General features: G+C 40.5%; 2 protein-coding genes across 4 annotated transcripts in view; one reads left to right on the top strand and one right to left on the bottom strand.

Moving 5' to 3' along the window:
- LAMB4 (laminin subunit beta 4) overlaps nt 1-3,096 on the bottom strand; it is a gene marked incomplete at its 3' end in the record, with an annotated part of 50,893 nt that extends 47,797 nt beyond the window's left edge. The window contains exon 1 of the mRNA XM_082279692.1: nt 3,042-3,096. The remainder of the gene's footprint in view (nt 1-3,041) is intronic.
- On the top strand, nt 2,988-27,478 carry ERGIC2 (ERGIC and golgi 2). Of its 3 annotated transcripts, none has more exons than XM_082279694.1 (14): nt 2,988-3,184; nt 8,435-8,580; nt 11,336-11,444; nt 12,841-12,887; nt 13,788-13,858; nt 14,413-14,453; nt 15,176-15,277; nt 16,747-16,842; nt 17,565-17,620; nt 18,573-18,671; nt 19,713-19,810; nt 23,164-23,326; nt 24,883-24,962; nt 25,706-27,478. In XM_082279694.1, the coding sequence occupies exons 2-14, from the start codon at nt 8,475-8,477 to the stop codon at nt 25,769-25,771; spliced, it is 1,134 nt and encodes a 377-aa protein (XP_082135820.1). In that variant the 5' UTR covers nt 2,988-3,184; nt 8,435-8,474; the 3' UTR covers nt 25,772-27,478. The 3 variants fall into 3 exon arrangements, with proteins under 3 accessions (XP_082135820.1, XP_082135819.1, XP_082135821.1); XM_082279693.1 differs by lacking the exon at nt 2,988-3,184 and adding an exon at nt 6,035-6,210; XM_082279695.1 differs by lacking the exon at nt 2,988-3,184 and adding an exon at nt 8,002-8,094.

Below are 27,478 nucleotides of genomic sequence, written 5' to 3'. Positions count from 1 at the left end.
AACCAACATAACAGTAGCACAGCCAGAACACTGCATGCTAGTAAGTTGGGAACTGGTAGATAGATTTATATATCTTCCCCAGGATCAAGAATACATAATCTCTGCTTTCTCTCAAGTATTTAATTATACCAGATGGAAGAAAGTGGAAAAAATTTGTCCTACTTCACTTTGCTGATCTCCTCTTGTCACATGGAAGGAAAGTATTGTCACCACCAGGAAGGAGCAGCTGGGTATGATGGAAACCCAGCCAAGCACAGAAAATGCCAGCAGCAAAGCTGGAGAAGGAAATGCCTCATGCTTTCAAAAGCTATTATTGAGGCAGTTCCTTTTTGTCAGAAGAAGGCAGGAAGCAATGTTTCCCTTGCTGACCACCTATGTGGAGCACATTTCAACAACAGTTGGTTTGCTCATGCTTCCTGTCCTTTCTCACCAGGTAGTTTGTGACCATTACCCCGAGTTCCTGGCAGCAGAGTCAAGGGAGTAGGTGTCTGTGAACCCTGAGCCAGATGGCACTTCAGGGTCTCTGCTATATCTCACAGGGTAAGTGGCCTGCAACAGAAAACAGGGTAGAAAAGGACCAGAGCTTTGGGGAAGCAAGGATCAATTTGAAATTGGGGAGAGGGAAGATAAGCAGCTGATTCAGGTAACCTGGCAGCAAAAAGATTTAATGTTTTGAGGAGGTCCACAGGTAATCATAGGGATTTAGACTGGGCAAGGAAGATGTGAAGAGAGCTGGGCAGGGGATTATGGAGAATATGTTCAAAGTTGTAGCTGGAAGTTGTGGTTTAGTCAGATGGGCATGAAAAGAAATGCTGTGTGCTAGCAGTTCATAAATAAAGTATTGCCATACAGGAACAGAAGCTAAAAATGCACCAGGGCAGCCCACCCATGTGGCTACAGCTCTTATTTTTGCAAGGCTCAGCTCTCACCAATCATATTCAAATTGTTACAGAAAGCAACAGGCATGGTAAAATAAATTTTAAAATCCCTCAGCAATATATGGAGTTCATGTTCTTTATTATTAAAATTAAAATAATTTTCTTATAAAGCAAAACATTTGTACCAATTTGCCAAGAATTGCTTATAATCTGTTTGGCCTGCTGGAACATCAAGGGAATAACTTTCAAAAAACCTCAAAAGTCTTATTTCTTAGAGAGCCCAAACAATCAAATGTACGTATTACACAGAGTTTACAACAAGTTTGGGGAAATATGCTGATTTCAGCTGATTAAATATCACCTTATCTGCATACTACTTGTATATTCCTAACACCACAAGTGTCACAACAACTTGAAAATTTTTGATGAAATAACAGTAAGACTATGTCATACTTACTATTTATGAATATCCTAATATTCACCATCAGCTCATATATGGCTTATCTAGACCTCTCCCAAACCCTGAGAAAGACTTTAGTGTCTTTAATGCAGTTAACAAATAGCAGTGTTTTTTCCTCTATCAAGGCAAATTGTTCTTGTCCCTCCGCTATGCCTGCTAACACCATTCTCAACCAGGTAATCCTGCAGAAGGCCAAATACCTCCTACCATCCATGTTTTTAAGGCCAGTGATATTTTTCAAGACTAAGTTTTATGCTGGGACCAAGCAAACTTACAGCAAAGGAGTAAAAGACAGTATATTTGTGAATACAGCTTCAAAAAAAACTTTAAGAGACCTATTTATTAATGGTCATGTGGTTTTTTTCAGAAAAACTGTGTTCCAAAGAACAGAAAATAGAACATTAAAATCAAAGAAATACTGAAGGTCACAGCATACAGTAGTGTGTCTTTGTCTCCTGATATGGCCTTGTGCTATGTTTAGACAATTCAAGAACATTATGCTAAAGGATTAAGGTTTTCATGTAACTTGATCAATTATCAAAATATTTCTGTTTTGTAATCATGATCTAATTACTAAAAATAGCCAAGTGGTGAAAGAGCAGGCTTTATTACCAACCTGACATTTGTAATCTGGACAGGAATTCGGTTCAGTGAGCGATGTTCCTTTCCTCCCCACAGATACTATACAATCTATCAACAACATAGAGCAAATCTCTGCTGAATGAAAGACACAACTTCGAGCCAGTTATCTGTCTGCACCAAATAATTAAAACTCTTAGGAAAAGGAGAAAAAAAATCAGGAAGATTACACTGCAGTATTTTTTAATCACAGATTTCACAGTACTTCGCTGGAGTACAACACAGTCCGTACCTCAGCTGCCCTGTGAGCTCCCCATGAGCTTCATGAAACAGCTGTGTAAATTGCATCTTAAACCTTAGCTAAGTCACAAAAATATTCAATATAAGAACTAGGATTAATTTATCGTAAAAAAAATTGTAATGGTAAATAAATATGTATGAAAACAGTGGTAACTACGCAGAACAAAGCCACTCTGTTTAAACGATGAATTAATGGTAAATGGAACTGCTTCAGATAGCCTCAGTAGTTTAACATCGTCCTCTTTCCAGTGAGCAGAACTGTTCTGCTTTTGGGACCCAATGACAAGAAATCTTTCCTAGGATAATTTTAAAAAGGATCTCTCAGAAGACCAGAAGTGGGGCTGAGTTGGAAAACTGATGTTAAAGATTAGAGAAACCAAGGCTGTCTTTCATCAACAGCTTATTTTTACTGACACCAGGTACAGACACACCAATAAAATGCCAGCCCGTGAGTAAACACGGCGGCAGTGACCACCTGCGGTACCGCACCGCGCCCACGGCTCCGGCCCGCCCCGCGGCACGGCCGCTCCCTCGCGGCTCAGCGCCAGCACCCGGCGCCTCCGGCCGCGGCGAGCGGGGATTCCCTGGGCCCTCCCGGGCGGGGCCGCGGGCGGCCGGAGCTTCCCGCCGCCTCCTCCCCGCTTCCTGGAGCGTGGATCCTGCTCATTGGCCGAGGGCGCTCCCGCCCATCCTTCTCATGGCGCCCGGGCCCGCGCCCCTCACGGCCGCCCCGCCTGCCCTCACAGCCACTACGGCCGCCGCTCTCCGCCCTCATCGTCCCTTCACTGGCGCCCCTCACGCCATCCAATCTTTCCAGTTCTCACCTCTCAATCTCCAGGACTTTCTTCTCCTCCACCCCCTTTCCAGCCACTCCCATCGCTCATCTCCGTATTTGCTGTTCTGCACCTGTGTTTCCTCTGCTCCTCCTTCTCCTTTCTAAATGCCACCTCGATGCCTCCACGTTCCGGTAAAGCGGCTTCTCTCTGCTCTGAATCCCTGCTTCGCCTCACCTCCTGCAGGCGCTCCCGGCCGATCCCGCTTCTGCTATCTAGCCTTTCTCTCGCCCTTTCGCGCTAGCAAAATGCTTTTTCAGCTATCATGAACCACCTGTGCAGGCGACTGTAGCAGCAGTAAGCTATAGATAGGGGCTTGTGTTTAGTCTCGACATGCTTTATCCAGGTTTTTAACTTTAGTTTGTGTATCCTGCACAAGGTTTCCAGCATTTTAACTACAACTTGAAATGTGTTGAAGCGCAGGTGGGCGACATTTGTGCATGTTTACATTTGTTTCTCTTGTTTGGTCTACTGCCGTCCTCTTTGTTATTGTCTTTGATATCAATGTTCTTCATAGCCCAGTACTGCTGGGAATTTTTTTTCTGTCCTACTTAATTTGTGGTTTGCTAAACTGTACGGATATGAGATGTGTGGTTTCCTCTCTTTGCACACATCAAAGGACTTCATAAATCACCAGTGTTAAGACGTGCTGGGTTTTGGGGGAAGACAGTTGTGTTTTTGCATAGGTGGCTGCATTTAAGTCTCGGGGTGCTTTGGGAGCTTGTTAAAGACCGAACTGAAACAAATGTGTAAAGCAGCAGCTGCGGGGCAGCCTGTAGGCTCACCTGCATGACTTGCTGTTGGCAGCTGGATTTCTTCCTCCTCATCAGGTTCCCTGAGGCTGTTTGGTAGATGCTTAGGGGCTGCCACGTCTTAGGTGTCATAAGGAGAGCAGAAAACGCACAGGGGCATAAGGAAAGGAGCACGGTTTGAATTGGAGTAGTCTGGTACTTGATGGGTGCAGTACAATCACTGTTATGTCTCTTTAGCACAGCGGAGTCGAATATATTGTGTTATTGTAATGGACAGGGTTATCACTATATGAGTTTTCTCTGTTTTTCCTAAATTCTGATTTTTTTTCTGTGTTTTCCTTTATAAAATCTCATGGAGACATCTGTAGTTACAAATAGGACTTTAGTGGTGCAAAACTGCAAGCAGTTTTGTCCTGTGCCGCTTCTCTGTAAGAGACATCTCAGTGTGGTGTTGAACACTAAGGCTGAACCCACGTTTGTCTGTGAGCAGACAAGATTGCTTTGCCCATGAGAACATCTGTTGAGCATCTCTGCACAGCTAATAACCAGATCGATCCGTTTCTCCTTCCCAAGCCTCAGTGCTGAGAGCATTTCAAGAGAAAACAGAGTTTAGCCAGAAAAATCCCTGGCTGCTGAATAATACCCTAGGACCTAAACATGTCAATGTAAGAGCTTAATGTGCCGTAGCTAAAGCTGCCTGCTCTTTCTGAGATGAGGGAACAAATGTACAGATAAACATATTTTTAGCCTGGGTATTTATCTCTTGTAATATCATATACCCCCCTACCCCCCCACCCCCCGCCTTTTCTTCTTTCTGTCTGATCCAGTTGTTATTATAGTTGCTAAAATGATAGAAACAGACTGATCAGAATTCGGTGAGAACACTGGCATGTTGCTGCATCTTTGTTTCCTTCCTGCCTATCCCTAAAAAGCAAAAAATACTCTGAATCTGTTTGTACTCCTTTCTCATTTCAGGCTCCTTTTATTGTCAAATGCTGTAGATACCCAAAGAGTTGTTTAATGCAAATTGTGTATACTTTGGCATGCTATTGAAACTCTTTTGTCATGTAACTACCCTTTCCTCTAAACCATTAAAAAGAGCAAATCTGAATTAATGTTGTGGAATTCACCACTATCTGTGTTTCTAGGGTATGGGTTTTATTTGCTCGCCTCATTACCAAAAATACTTCAATCTCTTTTTTTTTCCAATCTATGAATATAAATGTTTAGTATATATTTTTTTAAACCTTATATGGAGCAATTTTTCTTAAATCATGTTGATATAATCTAAGATGTTAGTACTTCCCGGAAGATATTGGGAGAGCTCCCTTTTTGGCTGTAACGTGTCTAGGATGGGTCAGCTACTTGTGGGCAGGGTGGCAGTAGCATAAAGTAACCCCACGATAATCGACTTGGTATGTCTGTTTTGGTACCATCACAGACATAAAGCCTACTGGAGACCCTGGCACAGAGAATGAGAGAGCTGCTAAGACTGTAAGGAAAAATCGGGAGATAAACTAATGCTGCAGATACTAAGGCATAAAGCTTGTGGCGAGGCAGTGCCTAATAGTTAACTCCACCAGCGCAGGGAAAAGGACTAAGATTTTGGGTATACATGAGCCCGCTTACTTTCTTCATTTCAGGTCTGACGATGGCTTGCGAGTTTAAAGTCTTTCCTTCCCCACTATTGTAGCCCACTGCCTTAAAGCCTTTTTCCTTCAACGTTAATCCAAGATACTGCCTCTTTTCAAATGCTGCCTGCTTCTATATCCTTAGTGTCCAAACCAGTATTAACACTGTAAGCCGCGTGATAGTCGTTAAACAGTTTGCTTTGGAACGTGCTTAATACAATCAGTTTGCTTTGGAAGGTCCTTGATGCACATCGCTTTAAACGATCGCTCAGTACCTCGCAGGGTCACAGATTCTCCGGAGCAGCACGTCCCTTCTGTCACGGCGGGGGTGGCACTGCCATGCCCGGGACCCCACGCGCCTGCGGGACCGGCTGCGGAGCTGTGCAGGAAGCCCTGCGAGCGGCGTGGGACCGCACTCCCTGCGGCTCCAGCAACCTCAGCCCGCGGTTGCTCCCGGCTCCGCTCCCCGGCAGGGGCCGGCAGCCGCCGCTCCCCGGGTGCCGCGGGGGCGGGGCACGGCCCCCGCGCTGTCCATGTGCGCCCGTTCCTGCTCATCCCGGCGCATGCCCGAGGGGCTGCGAGCATGCGCGCAGGGGCGGGCGGGGCGCTCCGCCGCTCCCGTCGGCCCGCGGCTCCCGCCGGGCGTCGGCGGCGGAGCGAGCCCGCCCCGGCCGGCGGTGCCATGCTCAGCGGGGCGGGCGCCGGGCAGCGCGTTGCGGCTCGTCTTCCCCGACTGGCCTCGCCCGCGGCGCTGGGCAGCGGCGGCAGAAGCGAGAGGTAGGGGACGGCGGGGGCGCGGCCTGTCCCGTCCCGCGGCTGCCCGGTGCCTGGCGGAGGCCGGGAGCACCTGCGGCCCGCACAGGTGTGTGGGCTCCGAGCTGGGGGCCGGAGGGAGCCTCCCTCGGCCTGGGCAGCCGGGACCGAGGCCCCGGGAGGGGGTTCAGGCGTGGCGCTGCTCGGCGCCCGTGGGAGCGGGTGTTGGGACGCGCCGGTAGCGGCTTTGCTGCCAAGTTATCCAAGGAAGCGAAAACCGCCCGAGCCCCTCGGGTGTGTCGGAGTTGCCGTGGCTTCGAGCGGGCCTCTGGTCTCGAGTGGCATTTGTGCTGTGCTTTGTCCCTTATTTAGCTTGTAATAATAATAATAACGTTTCTTAACGCAATTGGCTCTTGCATTCATAATCCCTTACTTTCATAGCAATGGACTCCAAGTTTTTTTGGCGTTTCTGTAGTACGTGTGTGGAGATGGGCAGGGGGAAGGGATCAGGTCTCCATCTGGGTTTGTAGCTGAAAGTGAGTCTATCTGTGTGTGATTAAAGAAACCAATGAACAGACTGCATACTTCTAGCTGGATTACAAAAATCCACGTACTTACTGATGCAGGATGATTTCGAAAGTTTTTTAGTAAAGTGCTCTCAAGTTTCCCGTGTTTATCTTGTTTATCTTTACGGTGTGCTGTTACACATACGATAACATACGATATGGTGCTTTGTTGACTTCATTGCTACATGTGTAGGATAACAGGCAAGCCCCGCTGGTGTTTCCTCTCTGTTAATGAATGTTATGACTTCAGTCGTCGTGTCCAAGCAGCTGCTTTGCCTTATCTGTGCTCTGAAGTTTTCCAACTTTTTCTTGAGCTACTCTTGAGTTAATTCTTTAAGATGGTTATGTGGTGTAGTGAGGACAGAACCTTGCTTCCTGATGATTTTTTTTTATGCTGTATAACCAAAAGCCTGTTCCAGTGCCTGTCTTCTCTGCCCACTCCAACTGTGGTTCCTTTGAATCTTCTGCAACACACACGGTACCATTTTGTTGATCTCTGCAGCCTAGCCAAGTGCAGAGTCTGTGTCTTAAGTCAGTTTGTGTAATGAGAAAGTTGCAGGTATAGATGATTTTTCTTGTGTGAACTTTAATTTCCAGTAGAGCCTATTGCTTTGTTACTACATGGTACAAAGCCTGCTCAACACCAGGAAGGGGCAGAGCAGGGAATATATCTTGAGTAATTTCACTGGGATGCCAGAGACTTGTTGTTCTCTTGAAACAGGGGAGATGAGTTTACAAATTTCTCTACAAGACGATGATGATAACTGTCTCGTGTTAGCAGTGTGAGTTAGCTTGCCCACCTTATAGTGTTTAAATAGGGAACAATAAGATGACATTCTCAGAATGCAGTAAATGCATGTTGGTTTTCTTAGCTTCCGAAATTCAGGGTGAAGTTCAGCAGTTCCCCAGAAGAAAAACAACAGTGTCAACTTGTTAAAACTTGTGGCATATTGGCAGGACCAGGTTGTGAGCATATTGCCATGATTTGGAAATGGTTCAAGACAGTATTTTCTGGGAAGGCTGCTTCTCTCAGCATCCTGCTGCTTGACATGACTCCAAGCAGAGATCATGGACAGAAATGATTCTGAAGGATGGAGTTAGGATTTGATCTGTGGCTTGCTTTGGGAGGTATTTTTTAGAGGAAAAAAACGTTCATTTTATGATCATAATATTCTACACCTGTGAAAATGCAAAATGCACCTTTTTTTTTTTTTTTTTTTTAGGGTATAGTTTGTGGCCACATTGGCCAAATGTAGGAGCCCAGAGCAGTCTGATATCCTCTGAAGCTTATGCAGCCTATTACATATTTCCTCCTAAGTCAGTGACTTCTATGCGCTGTCAGGTCTGTTTAGCAAGTTTACTTCAAAATGGAGTTCAAATTTTCTTTTAAATTTAAAATGCAATATATTCACTACTAAAAAGAACTTAATTGAGAAAGACATTAATCATCATAATTAAATGGTGGATGTGCTGGATGTGGCTGGACTGTAAGCAGCAGTGTCCAGGCCAACTTTAACTGTTTTGTTGAAGCAAGAATGACCATCCAGTTGTCTAGAGTGTGTTTCTTGAAAACATATTTCTGGGGTTTTAATGGCCTTATTATTGCTTTATGTTAAAGCCAGTCAGTTTGAGCCATAGTGCTTGTTGTGTCTTTTAATCACAACAATTTATTCTCAAATTAGAGGGAATATATGAAGGAGGAGGTGGAGGAGTGTGCTGAAGATGAGGCGACTGAATCGGAAGAAGACCTTGAATTTGATGAAAGAATTGGATGCCTTTCCAAAGGTTCCTGAAAGCTATGTGGAGACTTCAGCAAGTGGAGGCACAGGTAGGCCTTGTTGAGATGCTGATATTGACAGAAACTTCAGCACAAGGAAGACAGGCATCTGTGTTCACTTGAAACTAGCCAAAATGGGTTTCTTGAATTCTTTGGTGGAGTGACAGAGCTCACCCCCTTGAAGTAAAGACATAATATCTTATCCAGACAGATGCATCCATCATTCATCTGAAGGGAGATTTTTGTCTAAAGCTGGTGAGACTCAACCCAATGTAAAGGTTGGAAGTACAAACTCTAACCAGTTGCAACTGGAAGTGCCCTGTGCCAAGGCTGTAATAAAACTTTCTCATTTGTTGTCTCACCAAGTTCTTGGTGTCAGGTTTCTGGGTGAGACTGAGTGAGCATGAGCTAAAATGATGGTGGGATTCAACACTATGCTTTTGCAAAAGAAGAAAAATATTCTCTAGAGGCAGATAAATTGAGCATCAGGATGAAGAGCAGTTTTTTAAAGCTTTTGTCTTGAAGGTGTACTTGATTTTAAGAGTAAGGAAAGCCCTTTGAAGAACTAAACACTTTAATCCAGGACATGTGCTTGTACTGTCCCTATTAGTTACTTGAGCTTCTCTGAAAAAGCTGTAGCTGTGAAAAAGGCCTATCCTTATGTATCTGATCATAAAATTGTGTCTTTAAGTTGAGCTGAGTTACAGGTAGCCTGATCTAGAAGCAGTGACTTTATCTCTTGGACTATTGGAATTATTTGCAGGTAGGAAACTGCTAGCACTTAGAAATGGAGGACAAAAATATCTCTCATCTGTGATTATGCCTGAAACTCAGCTGAATAAAAAGTTCAAGAAGCAGTTGCAACCTACAGATAAGCCTTTGAAGTTGTTACGCCACTTATAATGTAGAAGTATCAGAAGGATCTATATTACTTTGCTGTTTCCTCAAGTGCACTGTTAATAATTAAAGGATTATTGTATATAGAATAATCTCTATGAAGTGTTTAAATAACTCTTTGTTAATGTTAGTCCCAGTTCCTGAGGAAACAAGTGTGTTGTTTTCTATGGTGTAATTTGCATAAAACCACCAAATACTTAAAAAATACTTTTCTGTAGTATAGCACCATCCTTCATGAGAACTTTGCTTCGGTGAGTGGTGTCTTAAGGATTTCTCAACACCAGAAGTTATTTTAACATTCTTTGGTTTTATCCCAGTAACTTTATAAATGACAATATAGGATTGTCTTTTTCTGTGCCATTATGAAATCTGAATAATAGTATTCCTGTTTCGTTCAGGATTAAAGTGTCAGGTTTACTTTCTGGTGTGATAGGGGTCTGACACATACCAGGACTCTATTCTCAGACTTCCACTGCCTTCAAACTCATTGCAAAAGAAGTACTGGTCTCTCAAACAGGCTGAGAAGGGTCTGGGAGGCTCTGGGGCTGGGAGACCCTTCGGAAAAGAAAATTCTACAGGAGTTTATTTTCCTGTTCAGATTCACACATACCTTTGCTGAGAATTATCCAGAAAGCAGCTATGGCTCTAATTGTGTTTGTGTTGCTCTGGACAGCCTGTATGGCTCCAGCTTTCCTCTTGCATAGCCAGGGTGAGTCCAGCCTACTGGCTCCAAAAAACAATTGAGAGCTAGAATAATTAACTGTCTAGTGCAGTTGACATGAAGGGTTTCATATATGGGATTGTTACATAGTGCCAGCTGAAAGCTAGAACTGGAAACGTTGCTGATCAATGCAGCTGTCAACAGCTTCTTTCCTGATCCCCAAGAACAGTGCCCTTATTCCCTGCTCCCACCTCTGGCCTGTGGACCGCAGTATAGTGAGTTGAAGCCTATCAACAATGAGCTTTTCTCAAGTTGCCCTTCACAGATTCCATAGAGATACTCCACAGAATGCAGATGAAAAAATCTACAGTGCCAATAAGCTGTACAAATTGCTACTGTGCTCCCTATCTGAAGTGTTTTCACGCTTACAAAAGGCATGATTTAATAGAAGGGACACAGCAGGTGCTTCTGCGCATCTGTTACTGTGTTTCTGACTGTGCAGCAGGGTGATCTTCCCATTGCATGGTACAACTTTGCAAATGTGATGAGTAGGCTGCCTTGGAGATAACTGAAGCACATGTACCACTAAAATACACCAATTAGTTTTCATCCTAAAAATAATTTCAAGTTCTTCACTTATTGGTAGAATGAGTAGCTGCTTTTTGCTTGTTGCCAGAGGGAAAATTGTTTGAAATATTGGGGTGGGAGTCATGACTGTGCAGCTATACATAAGTAATGCATATTATTTCTCTTGTCTGCTAGCTTCTCGAGTCTAAAACTTGATATTAAAAAATTGTTATAAAAACTTAACTTGTAGACAAGTGGAGGCTTGAAGGGATTTCAAGGTGCACTACCTTCTTCTTTCGTGTTGGAGGTTAGGTTTCAGTTTTCCTACACCGTCCCTAACAGTGATTTGTGTGCGTTTTATATGTGGAGGAGGATATAGCCTGTTCTTAAACTTTCCGCACAGGGATTTCACAACCTCCTAACCATTCCAGTATTTGACTGTACTTAAAAAGTAGTTTTTTGATGCAAAGGTAGGACTTCCTCTTTTCCACTCCTGTCTAAAAACAAATACTACTGGTATGAAAACAACTCTCTAAGAGTAGCTTTTGGATTTATAAATCAAAGATACTAGTGTTGTACTGGTAATGCTCAACTTCTGGAATTGTTAGAATTTTGTTCTGCTTATGTTTCTGAATAATATTTCTCACAGTCTGAATTTCTACTTTTTTTTCCTCTGACCAGTTTCTCTGATAGCATTTACAACAATCGCTTTCCTGACTATAATGGAGTTCATGGTGTACCGGGACACATGGATGAAATATGAATATGAAGTAGACAAGGATTTTACTAGGTAATATTATTTGTTATAATTCTTTTCAAAATGTTGGTTGCCTGCATTTCAGGAAAGAAGAGATTTAAAATGTTCATGTGACTTGAAAGCAACTTATAATTGAAATTACAGATTAAATACTACAGAGATTTGATTTTTCTTCTTCTGATTGATTTGGGGTTTTTTCTTTTATGTAATTTATGAAGAAGATAAATTGAGCAATTCTGCAATGAAGAAGTTAAAATAGTATAGGTTTGTTATTGAAGGAGTTCCCTTAGGAATTATTTGCAAACAATTCAGAGAACATTGTAAGATATAACTCTACATCAGGTAGATAAATCCCCCACACGCTGGCACCAGGCTTTCTCTAGTGCATACAGTTAGTATGTTGCCATTATACTTTGTGCTGCTGGAGGTGAACCTCAGAATTTGTCTGCATTATCTAGAGGTTGCTCCTGATTTTGTCTCCACTTACAGCCCCCCTGAATATGTGTATGCTGGTGGTTTCATGTGCCTCTCTGGACTGTGTTTGCCTTTCTTCCAGAGCTGAGTCCCTGTGAAGTTAATGCAGATTTTGTGCCCTGAACACCTTTAAATGTCATGTGTCTGGAACTGAAATAACTTTAAAAGCTGTTTAAGTAGTTGCTGTGGTAACAAGCTAAAGATACATATATTAATTGGATGTCTTGTACATCAGAAATAACAAAGGTTTCTGTGATGGAGGAAAAAAAAAGAAAAATTAAAGGAGATGCATCAAAAACTTGGATAATAGTCAATCCGTTCAGGCAGCTGGGATTTCATATTTAGGTCTTTGCTAAAGTGGGTTATATCCCAAGTGAAGCTATCACACGGGAAGGGTAGTCTGTCAGTTAAGAGACTGTTACGGGATTTGGGATATGTCCTGCTACACATCTCCCAGTTTGATTGTGGGCTAATCACTCAGCCTGTGGTTCTTGACAATTTGAACCAATGGAGACTTTTCTCCTCTCTGCTGACCCTGTCTGACCCCAAGTTGAGCCATTGTTGAATCCCTTGCTTATGCTATTTGCTTGTGGCCAGCTAAGTCCCAGAGGAAGCTCCCTGAGAGCAGAATCCTGTGACTATAGTGGGGAGGTTTATTCCTTATAGTTCAGGTGATTTTTGTGAAACTAACATGAAAACCAATAGGAAATGCCCAGAACACTGGGGAATGCCACACAATCAGACTTTTGGGGTGATGGAGGTTATCTCTTAAGTTACAAATGCTTTAATGTGCTCCAAAAATCCATGTTGCTTCACCCACATTTTAAACAGCTTTATATTTATTGGTATAGATTGTGGTACTTGACTGTGTTTCTGCAAGTAGTCTCAGATTTTTTTCTTGATGCTTTTATTCAGTGTTACTTAATAGATTTTTGCCTTTTTTTTTTCTTTCCAGTAAATTAAGGATCAATATTGATATTACAGTTGCCATGAGGTGTCAGTGTAAGTATTCCATCAATGAAGGTTTTTAAACACTTCAGAGCCTCTTTAGAGAACACACTTGCTCACAATGTAGTTGGATACCGTTCAAAATATTTTACCAGTGTCATTTCTTCTGATCTTAATGGCATGTAGTGATCTTAATGGCATGACTCATTCAAAGAATTGGTAAGAAATGTGAAGAAGAATATCTGTGTCATCTCACTCGCATCTCACAGAACCTTGCTTTGTCTGTCAGCAGGAACAGGATCTGTTGTTCCACTCTCTCCTGAGTTTGTGAGACACAACTCAGCAGCAGGAATTTATAACAATTTTTATTTATTTATGAACCTGGGCTATATTAAGCTGGTCTGCTGTTTGACAGCACTGAAACCATCACATAATTTCACCCTCATGAACATAAGAGGGATGCCTTCCATATTAAAGGCAATACTTACTATTATTCCGACATCATTTAGGTAATGAACCATTATTGTGTTCAGTCTTGCTTGTCCTGGACTGAGAGAAGAGAGAATACTATTTCTACCAGAAATGCAAGCAAATTTTCAGGACTCACTTTTTTTGGCTAGTTTAAACCTTGCATTAATTGTATGATACATCAGTGGGGTTGGTTTTTTTTGGTCTCTATTCAGTGCTTGTAAAACAGGAGAAAATATTTATGCATAGCAGATCTTAGAAAGCTTGTATGTATGGTTCATACAACTTCTCTGTAGGTGTTAAAAATACTGCAGATCTGAGGACTTTTTGGTCAATGTCCATCAGCTCATATTGAAGGTTAAATAGGTTGAAGGAACAATAACATATACTGAAGTTTACCACTGTACTGTGAAACTTTCTACTTGATTTTTTTTTTCTTGTCTCTGATCATCTGTGCAACTTAATATTTTTCCCTGTTTTAAATAGATGTGGGGGCTGATGTTCTGGATTTAGCAGAAACAATGGTTGCCTCTGCAGATGGGTTAATCTATGAACCAGTAAGTTGATTCTTACCTTTTTATTTAGAAACTGAATTCCTTTTGGTGCAAAGCACTATGGGGCCAGTTCGCTTGCTTGTGTTTGTTTTTTTTCTCCACCAACGTCTTAGAGAAACATTCTGTTGTTGATCTCTTTTGGCCATAGCTTCTGAGTACATTTGAGCATTAATTGCAATTGAATTTACTAAGTACACTTGTCTTAGCCAACTTGGTGAACAGATGTTACTAGTGATCCTCTAATGCTGATGAAGTATAGCAGGTGTGTTGGCTTGTCTTTAGTTCTTCATGTGGGATGATCCTAGAAATAAACAACCTGCACTTGGACTCGTGTCTTCCAAAGATTGCTCCTTTGCAATTCAGGGTGGGAACGGACGGAAATTTTTATACTTGAACACAAAATGTATTCTTTAAACTGCAAAGTGCTTTCATAAACTAGTCTGTGTTATCAAGTGTGAAGTTGATTATAACTCTATTCCCACACCTCAATTCTCTTCTGGGTTTCATGGAAAGGGTGCTTTCTGTGTGTTTTATTAGATGTGTTATTTTTGTTTCAGGTAGTATTTGAGCTCACCCCACAACAAAAAGAATTGCAAAGGTAAAGCACTGAGATGCATGTTTATGTTTGTATTATTTGTACTGGAAGGGATTTTGAAGTACACCAGAGCTACATGCCTCAGCTATGTCTTGGGTCTACCAGCACCTGCTTGTAATTTAAGAATGCAAACCTGCAAAAGATACTAAGTTACTTTGCTTTCCTCATTATTTAAGACCTCTGTTATGGAGAAAGAAAATTTACTTTGGGCTTACCTGTTGATTTGGGTCAGGCAGTTGCAAGCCAAGGTGTATGGACTCCCTCAGCTTCTGTTTCCAAATGAATGCTTGGTAGCACAAGTTAAAATTATGGGATCAAGTATGTAAAATAGATATCTAAATGTCAAAGCTGAGCTGTAGTAACAAATTGGCATATTCTTGCAGAAACAAATGAATTATTTCCTATAATTTAATTGACACAGTGTTTATCCCTTAAACTGTAATAGCCTGGCATTGTGTGTGCCCACTGTACTGATAGTCTTGTAATAGAACTGAAGCTTTTTTGGGGGTCTGGCTAGTTCTGTGTTTTGGTAACACACTACTGTGAACACCTGAGCTTTAAATTCTGTATAAAATATTATTCCCAAAGTTTAATGCAATGCTTTAATACTGTCATCAACTTTGTTAACTTCTTGATTTGCAACCTGCAGTTGAAGCCAATAATTAATTGTGAAGCTAGATTTTGTTTTACTGTTGCATGCTTTCACACTTGTCTCTGATCTTTAGGATGCTTCAACTAATTCAGAGTAGGCTGCAGGAAGAACACTCTCTTCAAGATGTGATATTCAAAAGTGCTTTTAAAAGTGCTTCTACAGCACTGCCACCACGGTAAGAAAAACTGGGATTTTGAGTCATTATTCCCCTTTCCTCCAACCCTATATAATTAGACTTAACATTTTATTGTGGTTATGATTCCACCCCACCCCCAGAAGACAAGGTTGTAAGAAAAGATCCTGCTGCTTTTTAATGAATTTTGAAGTAGTGTACTTGATACTTGCTTTAGAGAGCTGTTGTTTTATGAAAGCCTCTGGGGTTTCCAACCTGGAGAAGGTTTCCAGGTTTCGTGTGTGTGCTTGCATGTACATATACAGACACAAAACTAAATATATGCACACACCTTTTTATTTCATTTGGTCTGATGCTTCCTTCTTAATGGGAATTGGAAATGCCAGAGCAATACTAAACAAGAGCCCTTTTTTTGAACTACCTTTCTGTCCAGCAACTCTTAAAAGCAGTGCTACTATTGCCTTTGTCTTAATGCTTCATAGTTTTAAATGAATCAATCTTTGAATACGAATGTGTTTCATTAGTAAATTCCTGTGTCTAAGATAAGATTGTGTGGAGAAACCTTGCTGTTTTCACTTAATTCCAGCTACCCACAAATGTTGAGATATTAGTGCATAGAATATTTGTTCTGCTGAATCTAGATGCTATGTGATTGTATTTTTTTTTCCCCCAGGGGAAAACACTTTCTACATGAAAGCTGAAATTCTCTCTACTTAAAAACAGAAACAGCAGCAAACAAAAAATACTGAATAAAACAAAACAGACACCAAAGCTGCCATGCACACTCTCTGTGTGTACACAATCTCCCTGTCTGAGGACCAAATACATTGTTTCTCCTAAGGCAACCCTGAAGATGGCTCAAAAAATCTTTTTTTCTCAATTGCTTGATGTTTTCAGATTAGTTAAGTCCTTCTGTATCTCTGTGTTCCTTGTTAGTGCAATATTTGAAATGGTATTTATGCTTGAGATGTGTTTAAAAAAATTTTGTTTTCATTTCCCTCTAAGGAGCAGATTTGGAAATACATTCTGTGTTGTGGACATCACAACATGAGTGGGGAGTGGAAGCTTTCATAAAAAATAAATGTTGAAAGCTCTTCTTGCTTATAGTGTTGTTAATGTGACCAAAATTTATTTGGTTCTGTTCATTGTAGCATTAAAATTTTCCCAAGGAGCCATTTTTGGTAGAAGGAAGTGGGAAAATAAAAATCCTTGGGGCAGATATACTTACGGTCTAATATTTTCTGTTCATGTGTTCAGATATTGTAAGCCAGTGTTGTAGGCCAGATCTCTGAAAACAAGTATGAATGAAAGCTCCTTGGTTTCGTCAAACTGATCTTTACTAGTTTCCCTCCCTTCTGCCATCTCTGCTATAATTCCAGAATACGGTAAGGACAGGTAGATGATAATGCTGGATCTTTATGCTAGGAAAAAGAGATCTAACTGTACTGCTGTTATTTCTGCTAGATAGTGAATATTCTCAAGTACTTCCAATGTTGTTTTTATTTGAACAGGGAAGATAATTCATTACAGTCTCCAGATGCGTGCAGAATTCATGGTCATCTCTATGTCAATAAAGTGGCAGGGAACTTTCACATAACTGTGGGCAAGTATGTTCTGTTCAATTCCTGAAAATAATCCCTTGACTTCTACATTTTGTGTAGTGCATGTATGTATATAAGTGTGTGTGCTTTTACACTTCAGTTAATGACTGGGTTTTATTGACCCTTCTGTACTCATGCTTGGTATTTTTTCCCATAATACCTTTTCTTGCACAGTTAATTTCCTTCATGAATTACTGAAACCGTGCAGTGCATTGCTGCATGTAATGTAGTCATTATGAATTCCAGTGTTTTACAGGATGGAAACTCTTGAAAACTGCTTTGTCAGAGAGCAGATACAGAGTGCAGTTAACTTGCTTACTCATAGAACAAATATTGTCAAACTTTTGTTAGTGATTTGAGCAGTTCTGCAGCTTTTCATATAGTAGGACTTGGTGACTCTTCCAAAAGCACAGTTACTTGATGTATTTTTGATATTTCTGATAATGCAAGACACTAATTTTCTGTAAGAGGGTTTTTGTCAGTCCAAGATTTCTGACCTTACTGTTTAGTCTGTCTGTACTTGACAGTAATAAAAATGTCATATTTGGGTTTTATGTAGATATACAATAGATATAAGTTTTTAAAACGTGTATATGTTACATATATGTTATGTTATACATATGTGCATATGTACATGTTTTATAAAGTATTTATTGAAATAGAGGAGGAAAGGTAATTTTTCTGCATAGTCCTGTGTGGATCCATAAAACATTTGTTGCTTTCTTCAGGGCAATACCACACCCTCGAGGCCATGCGCACTTGGCAGCCCTTGTAAGCCATGAGTGTAAGTTCCTTCTGTCATCTCCATACCAACATACATGATTTCAGTCAGACTGCTGTCTCCTAGTTCATGTTAGGTTGTTTTAAAGATGTTCTAGCCGTGCAATTGCACTGCAAAATAAAAGTGAAGAATATTCTTTGCAGTGGTCTGATTGAGTAGCAACTTAGTTTCATACATTTAACACTATTGTGATTATCTTTAGGTTGCTTCTGTAGTAATGATAACACTGGAATTTCAGATGTATTTTGTTGTAATGTAGACACCATTTAAAATTTCTGTATTCAGTCCAAACTACCTCTTTCCTTGAAGACCTTTTTAAAAGGTTAAAAATTTCTGACCTTTGTCCTTAGAAACCTAATTTTTGGATTATGAGTCTAGATATTAAATGTCTGTTGCTGTCTTACTTAATGTGAGGCAAAGGTGACTTACGGTGAAAAATTAACTTGGTTAAACCAGTTACAGTTGGTTAAACCTCCAAATGTCTGCCCATGAGTTAATGTTAACACAACTTTAATAATTTTATAGATCTTAAGTACTTGCAAAATAGCAGTGTAGTAACTTGGAAACTGCCTCATATTTCTTCTGTACATTTGATTTATGAAATTTTAATCTTTTTAATGCAATTGCTTACAAGAACCTGAACTGTAGAATAATGTAAGTATTTGGCCAACTAGAAATTCCCTGTTATAAAATTATAACTGTTCAGCTCCACCATTGATTCAAATATAGTTACAATTTGGTTTTGAAGCTCTTTTCTAGAGAAATTTAACTTTTTTTGTTAAATAATTTGGATTTGAGTTTTCTTTGAAATGTGGGTAGATCCAGTGATGTGTACAGTGGTGTTTGGTAAATGCATTAATTAGAATATTTTCGTGTCAGAAATGGGTGCATCTTATTCTCTAAGTACAGAATCTCATAGTTTAAATATGCTTCATTTCTCTGTATTGTCTTTCAGCCTATAACTTCTCCCATAGAATAGATCATTTGTCATTTGGAGAGCTAATTCCAGGAATTATTAATCCTTTGGATGGAACAGAAAAAATTGCATCAGATCGTAAGTGTTGTGTGTTTAAAAAGCATCTTGTTTTCTAGGGTTTTCCAATAGTTACATTTTAAGTTTATCATTTTTCACGAATGTTGTGATTGACAAGCAGCATGTAAGGCTAAATTTGGTAGTGACCAATGCCCTGTTCAGTTATCCATGTGACGTCTTAAATGGACATTTTTTTTTCTAATATGTGCACTGCTGTTCTATGCTGTTTCCCTGAAGACAATCTGTGGTTTTTTCCAGGTGTTATGTTGAAGTTACACTATGTCTGACCATATTGCAGCAGTATGTTACAGTTGAGAATCATAGATCTGACTGTTGTCATAATGGGGAAAAATAAGCCTGATTTGGTTTGAAAAATAGCACCAGGAGTCTTGGATTCTATTCCTGTATTTGGTTTGTCCCTTCCACAGTGTATTTTGTGAGACTACTACAGGATGGGTTCGTGTAGGCAGCCAGTTCCTTGGCTATTACCGCCAGAATGTTTTTGTGTAGTTGAAATAAATTGCTTTAGTCAATTGGTATTTGTTCCCATAGGGAATTGCACAAAGACACAGCAATCAAGTGCATGAGCATGCTGATGGCCTTGGAAGAATTCTCTAGAAGTGTAATTGAGAGAAAAGCTGTAACCAGTTTAGAAGGACTTCCAGCACTGTAGATAAAATTCAGTGGCTAAAATTTATTCAGACCACTGTGAGATATGTATTTATCATGAAACATGTGACAATGTGAAACTCGTTCTAGTGCCCTGGAAAACACTACCTGTCCATTTTATTTGAAGCTTTGAGTGGCCTGACCTTAATGAGTCTTTTCATTACATGGGAAAAATATAAATTTCTGAGTATAAATGGGACATATGTCTTTTCCATGGAAACTAACTTTGTTTGTACAGATGGTGCTGAAGTAGTTTTGGCAGTGCTGGCATTCCTTGAAGAATGTCCCAAGTGCAAATGGCTTAGATGACTTATTATTTCTTTGATTTATTTGTGAATATCTCAGATGGCCTCTGTTCTTGATTCAACAGTTAAGATTTTTTTTTTCTTCTAGACAACCAGATGTTCCAGTATTTTATCACAGTTGTGCCAACCAAACTCCATACATATAAAATTTCAGCAGAAACTCATCAATTTTCAGTAACGGAAAGGGTAAGTAGAAGAAAGTAAAAAAACATGGAGATAAAAAATCTAAAAGTGATTGTTCATGACAAAAGTTCAAATGTGAAGGTTTTGAATAGTACTCTAGCATGAAGAGACAGTTTGTAGAACATTCTAATACACTAGATTCATCATACAGCAGTGATGGTAAAAAATATATATATATATGCTTGGTTACACATGCAAACTTCTATTAATGTTTTGCATCTGTAGATGTGGAGTCTGATATTAGAATTAATGATAAATAGACAGTAATTTCCATTTCACTGGATGCTAATAGTGGTGGTGGTGAAATCCTCCAAGTTTTAGGTCTGTAACCTAGTGTGTAGCTTTACAAATATTTAATTCACCTTTAGCTTTTTATCCGTGTGGGAAGCAAACAAAAAGATGCAGCTCACTTTAATATCATGAACTTGGTTGTGGAATGTAAGAAATGGAAACAGAGGTAGTTTGTGTGAAAAACTGATTACACAGTAAGTGTCTCAGCTGTCTTTTAACCTTTGTTGAACCACCAAATTTAATTACTCTCAAAACAAGAGAACTTCCATTTCTGGGTTTTGGAAGGTTTTTAATTATGAATCCATAACAAAGGTAGTTAATGGAGCATAGCATATATCATAAAGTACTAATTTTAAAGACTGCTGTGAATAGGAAAAAAGCCTTGGGTGTACTGGCTACATGTCTTATTTTCAGAGATTGAACTCTGTTTTCATCTTCTATTCGAAAGCCAAAGAAAAAAATCTTCGTGAAAAGTTTAATTAAAAATGACAGATGTAGTGGGAAGAAAGCCTTGGGTTGAAAGAAAATATGGGGATTAGTAGGATGGCAGTTCACTGTATTGCAGCTTGTGATGTTCTCCAAGGGAGAAGGATTTTTTATTTCCTCACAATTCCATGTTGTGCTTCTGAAAATACAGAGGTTGGGGAAATAGAGTAGAGGTGATGTCTTGATGTTCAACTTCGGACATGCAGGCCACCGAAGGGAAAGGTTTGCTCCAAAACTCTTGAAAGCTGGACTAAAGAGAGAATGAGGAGGAATTTCACAATGCAGTATACTCCCACCTCCTGCTGGTTTAGCAATCTGCTTTGTGTTTTCTCTGTGCAATCTGCAACAACTAAGGCATTCCTTAGACCTCTGGACGTCAGTCAACAGCTTATTTATTACTCCTTTTTTTAAAATCTTGTATTCATTCAATTTTTCTCTCTTCCTGTGTAACGATGGTTCTGTCAATTAACTGTCCAGTCTAAGTTGGCTCTTCAGTTTTTTGTGGGGATGTATTTTTATGGAAGTTGCTACAACCACAGCTTACTTGGGAGAAAAGCCTGTGAATAATGGAGGTAAAGTGGCACTATGTACTTGTTTGCTCTTGCTGCCTCAGTAGGCAACCCTGTTGCCTCCAAAGCTTATTTGTGTTTAATCGTAGGGAACCAAATACTGCTATTAGATGAGCTGGGAAGGGTTGCTAAGAACAACTGTTCACTGAACACCTTGGTGCATTTATTTTGTAAAAGCAGGCACGTATGCAGACATGGAAAATGGTGGTCAGATGGCCACAGCTAGAACTTGAATGCAGTGAGGTTTAATTGCCAGTGGTGGGCACACGGGGAGGCAGAGTTTGAAAAGTGTGGGCTGAATCTTCTCCACTATTCTTGATGTTTGAGATACTGTAGTTATCTATGTTAAAAAGATTTAATTCTAGCAAGGCTTCACCGAACTAATCTTATGCAAGGTTAGTTGTTTTCAGCAGATTTTAGCAATCAAAAGTTAAATCTTCTGCAGCAGTAGAAGCTGAAAGCAGATCAAAATGGTTTGCAGAAAAAGAATTCCGTTTCTTTTAAGGGTGGATTTTGTGTATTCTCTTTAACTTCATATTCTTTTTCCACCATTTGACCTCAAAAGACCAGTAAGGCTTAGGGAAATAACAGAGGAAAAGCAAACAAAAAGTAGTTTTTTCCTTTGCCAGTGGCAAGGTTCTGTTTAAGTACCTTCAGTCTTCTCTTCCTTTTTAGTATGACTGATCATCCATCTCTAAATGCTGTCAGTTGTCATACTTTGAAATGTGGAAAGCATTCTCCACTGGTTTGTTTTGTTATTTAGCCATTGCAAAGTTTTTGGGACCTGTTATCATTACTGATACATGATTTTGACATCCTCTTAACTTTGGTGTGGTAGCATAAAAAGCAGTATGGTTTATGACAGTATTAGCTAACCGAAGAAGCTGCCTAATCTGTATTTACCAAAGTGGTATTCTGCTTTTTATTCTGTATTGTAGTCTGCATGTTTTTTCGAGCACAAACTGTTAAATCTACAGAGAAATGGAGCTGTGATATATTGCTTTTCTGTTCAGTCCTGCTTGTCTTCTCAGTTCTTACTAGCTTAGGCGTGGCTGAGTTTGTCTTCAGTCAGTTATGTTCTTTTCTGCTGTCCTTATATATTTTCAGCCAGACTTACATGGCAGTACATTTATAAACACTTTTCATTTTATAACAACAAAATGACAGCAAACTTTTGAAAGAAGCTTGTGTTGAGGTGTTGTCTCCTGAAACCTTTTTATAAAAGTAGGTATTTATAGCAGCCACACTCTCCTCTTTGGTGTCTTTTGGTCTGAGATTTTGGGCAAATGAAAAGAAACTAGAAATTTCTCAGATTAGGACTGAGGTGCCTGGTAGTTACAGCACGTTTGGGGTGTTTATTTATTTATTGAGGTGTATTTCTTGCTGTGTGACTGTTGTCTGATATGACATAACTGACAAAAGGTTTGAAAAGAGGCTTTTGCCAAGAAATGTTGGACCAGATGTTCCTCGAGGTGCCTTCCAGCCTGGTATTCTGTGATTTATATAAACCCTCTGGTTTTATATGTATCTTAGCCATTGCTAAGGTTGTTCAGCAACTTAAACCTCATGAAGGTTTCACCCTGAATTAAGTGATTGATAGTAGCTGATAAAGTAGGAAGAGTTGTGGCAAGTATTAACACCAGTGCACTCGCCGGAGTTCAGTAGCCTGGGCCAAGACTGTGGCATTATCCTCATAGGTACCAACACCAATCCAGTTATAAAAATCCTTGTTTAAAGGACCATGTGAGCAAGTCTTGAGAGAATAGTACCAAAGCACAGTAGTGAATATTGATACGCAGCACAGCAGACCAGTGACCAGGAAAGTTAATTTCTACTTCATGGTGTCTGACTTTTTAGAAGGTACTGGTCAAAGTGACCTTGATATTCTCTGGTCTTCTGTTCATTGCTAACTCTGATTAAATAACTCTTTGTCATCCCATCTTGTAAGACTGGTTTTCTTGTGACTAATTAACAAGTGTGACTAACAAGTGTTTCTGTCTTTTCTTTCAGGAAAGAGTAATTAACCATGCAGCTGGCAGCCATGGGGTGTCAGGAATATTCATGAAATACGACATCAGTTCACTTATGGTGACAGTGACAGAAGAACACATGCCTTTTTGGCAGTTCTTAGTGAGGCTCTGTGGCATTATTGGGGGAATTTTTTCAACTACAGGTGATTATCAGTGCCTTCCTTCTTAAGTTCTATCACAATTTTTTTTTTTAATCATGGTGATTGCTATGGATAAACTAGAGGGGAGTCCTCTTAACAAGTTTAAGACAAAGTGCTCATTTGTGTGCATTGAAATGTGTCATGAAAGCTACTCAGTTCTGGTGTCCCAATATGGCATTTCTGGTGTTCTGAGGGTCAATGACCGCCACTGACCACTGCCCAGGCTAGCTCCTGCGGTGTGCGACAGGAGTGGGGAGCAGCTGGAGACTCTCGGCTTTAAAGCTGCTCCTCGGGAGTTCAGCTCTGCCCAGGGGAGCTGAAGCTCCAGGCACAGTGGCTGTCAGCAGTCCCAACGAGGCAGAGGATAAAAAGTAGCAAGGAGGCTTGCCACACGGGATAATCCAAATTTATTGGAAGCAACTCCCAGGAGACAAGCCTCCATCAGCTCCAGGGAACCTCTTATAAAGGGAGGTGTTACAATGGGGATGGCTTAAGTGGGGACCAATAGAAATCTCTAAGGGAGGGATATGGACGAGGATAGACATTTCCTTGGGCCAATAGCCCCAAGGGGAGGAGGGAAAGGGATCACATGCCCCAATGGGGCATCGAGGTTTAGGGGATTTCCAAAGGGGGAGGTATCTAGAGGGGTAGGGTCTCGGGGGATTGATGGGGACCATAGAAGGGTAAATTGGGAGGTTTCAGATGATGGACACTGGACCTTCGGGAACAGCAGGAGGGGTTTGGGTGATTGATAGGGAAAGAGCTAGAACAAGGGGAGGAGAAGAACCATGTAGGGAGCACCGGGGAAGCGGCTTGGGTCTGGGGCAAACCAACTGGGAATAGGAGTGGGGAAGGTAGGGATGAACCACTGGGGTACAGAAAACTTATACAAAAATACAGTAAAGGTATTGCATCACCACACTGTAGCATAGTTTATTTACTTCTGGAAGAGCAAGGCTACATCTGTTTATAGATACATAGATATCTATGTATATATACACAGACACACATACTGGTATTCTGTGTATTTCCTTTAGCTGGGATCCAGTAATTAAATCACTGACAAAACTTGAGATAAAATTTCCATCTGAAGTAATTGGGAAGGTTTTCCTTATCAATTTACTGCTGGATTTGCTTCATCAAAGAAAATAAACTAAATTGAAAAGGCAGAATTAACTTACTGGTCAAGACATGAGGGTATCTGGATTACAAGTTCTTTCCTTGGCTCTCATTGGAAGAGAGCTCAGTAAAGAGACTTCGAACTAAGAGCTGCTTTTCAAAGTAGATATTTCTGTCCCTCACAATGTATTTTCACCCATGAAAGCTGGCAGAGGGAATTACGTTTACTTGGGAGCTCTGCTTTCTCGATGCATTTCAGAATGTTAGAATTCTGCCCTGCCCTTGATATTTCCTTTCTTAATGTTAATTTCTCAGTGTTTTATGTATGGGTTTACTGCACTGTGTCCTGTGTAAGTATGGTGTATAGCTTTGTTGTAATGCTTCCATAAATAATACATTTTTACTACTGGTGACAATTTAAATGTTGTTTGACATTGCAGGAATTTTACATGGTATTGGAAGATTTGTAGCAGAAATTATTTTTTGCCGTTTTAGACTGGGCTCCTACAGATCCACATTGGTAAGGAAAAAACTTCCTCTAAGTATTTCTTTAAGTGGTACAGCTGAGGATGGATGATAAGGACAGCTTTGGGACTTGGTCCCAGGAGAATTTAAGATATTTGCAATAAACCCTCCCCTTGTAATGCACATTAGCAGAGATTCAACAGCTTTTAAAAATAGTTGGAAAACCTAAAATGTAAAGAAGCAGAGTTCTCTAACAAGCTGAATTAATGCAGCTGAGTCTCTTAAATGTCCTATATTCCCTTCATTGTTCTTATTATATTCTTAAATTTTTTCATATTGCTCCAAAAATTACGTGTTTCCCAGGCCTGGTCTCTCTCCTTGTCCCAGTTTTGGTTTCACATATCCTTTTGCTTGGCCTGCACACTGAAAAAGAGGCATTGTGTGCTGCAGGGGTTCAGTGATGCTCCTTCACCTTTCCCTTCATTAGGCAATAACAGGATTGCTTCTCTAGTAACTACTTGATTTTATATTTTATTTTTCCCATTTAAGCCAGTAGATATCCTTTTGAGACCTCTGCCTTTCTCTCAAATTTGGTTGAAGTTTGCCAGCTGGCAAGGTTATGTGAGTGAGGAGAGAGGAAGGAAGGCAACCAAATTTGTATAATATTTATATGAGAGGCCAGGTAAAATGCTTCCAGGAAATGGCTCAAGAATAAAGAAGTGTGTGTTTTTGAGGAGGGAGGGTGGAGATTCTGTGTCTGGTCAAGCCATTAATAACACCTTGTTCTTGTTTCACTAGGTCCCACTTCCTGATGGCCACACAAGCAACCACTTACCTCTAATTACAGAAAATAGTACACATTAGCCTCCTGAGAAAATTTTCTTTCTTCCTGCCTGATACAGACTTTTTGTAATAAAGAAAACATTGTGCAATATGCTGAGACAGTGCTGATGGGCAGCAAAAAAAAATGAAGCCTTTACAAAAAAACCCTCCAACAAAATAATTTGTGTAATTTTTTGTCTTTGAGTGCACATGGAGACATAGGAAACTGTGAGCCCAGTGAGGTGGATGATCTGGAGAGTGAAGGAGTTTTGCTGCCAGCACGGTGTTTGTGGTCAAGCTGAACGTCTTTGTGGTGGCTGCCCGTGACCACTGAAGCATCTTAGTGATCCCTGGGAAGGCTGCAGGCCCCAAGGAGAAAAGAGTACAAAGTGGGATGTGTGGAAGGGCTGGCAGCAGCCACAGAGGAACAGTAACAGAGCTGGGGTTTCTCTCAAGTGTGCAAATGGCGGATTGGCTTTTCTTGTTCTTTTATAATGCTGGGGCTGAGGGCTAAGACATCTTTCATACAGCTGGGGGGTGATCCTAGAAAATCCTGAAGAAGAGGGGAATGAAAGAGAACTTGGTGAGTAAGATGCAGCCCAAGCCATGATGTTGGTCACAGCCACTGCTGTTCTGCAGCCCCAACCATTCCTTAGTGGAAGAAGCATGTGGAGCAGAGGAGTTCCTCTGTATGATCACACAGCCACTGTGCCAGCAGTGAAAGTGTCACTTCTGGCGTTGGTGTGGAAGTGCCCAAGGACTCCAAGAATGTGCTCCAGCCTGCACAGCTTTTAGACTTGGAATAGGAAGCCCTCTAAGTAAGGGCTTTTGACTGTAGTTTTGATAAAAGACAAGACTCCCTAGTAAAAAAATGAGGAAATCTTTGTATGCCTCATTCTTGGTAAAGAAATTGCTTTGATGGAATCTTTGTTGTACCTGTGTTGCTCGTGTGGGAGCCATGGGAACATCCACATCCTGGAAATGGACGGGGGAAAAGGAAGAAGGGGGCAAGAAGCTGCCAGTTCAGGGCAGTTGGGAGGCCTGCTAGGCCAGGTAGGGAGTGTGGAGTTGGTAGTAGGGGATTTCAGGGAATCTGAATCATATGGCTGGAGACAGGTGATGAGACAGGATCTGCAGAACTAATCCTTGCTGTTCATGAAGGGTTTTGTAAATTAAATGAAGAGAGCAATATTGTATTGTAAATATGCGACTGAGAAAGAATGTTATTAATGCAAATGGTGCTTTGAGAAACTGAACATCATGGTACTGCTGAACCACTGGTAGACACCTATGGTTGAACAGTTACTCCACCAGTGTAAAAAATTATTAATATGATTCCTTCTCAGCAAAACTGGTTTAATAATGTTGGAAGATAATGGTGATCCTGGCCTTACTCACAATGGAATTAATATTTTAATTAAGAGGACTGATTACAGAAAAATAAAAATTTCTGTGGTGTTGTCAGATTTTGCTGACTTCCATTAATGTACTTTATAGGACACTTGGACTTTGTTGATGAGCATAGTGTTAATAACACAGCTGATTTGCTATGCAAAGCAAAGGGCTTCCTAAAAAGAAATTAAATAGTAAATAAAATGTGGGAAATAAGGAAAGACTTCTGTTGAATTTGGCTATGGAGAAAAACATTCAAGGAAGCCAGGTCCTTGGGGTTGAGAGCCAGGTTTGGGATTTTCTCTTTTGTGCTTTGTTTTTTTAACATTGATTAAAACTCCAGCAATTTGAGAAACA

Source organism: Coloeus monedula (assembly GCF_965178545.1).
Source record: "Coloeus monedula genome assembly, chromosome: 4".
In the NCBI taxonomy this organism is placed as follows: Eukaryota; Metazoa; Chordata; class Aves; order Passeriformes; family Corvidae; genus Coloeus; species Coloeus monedula.
This window is presented reverse-complemented; position numbering and strand designations above follow the sequence as displayed.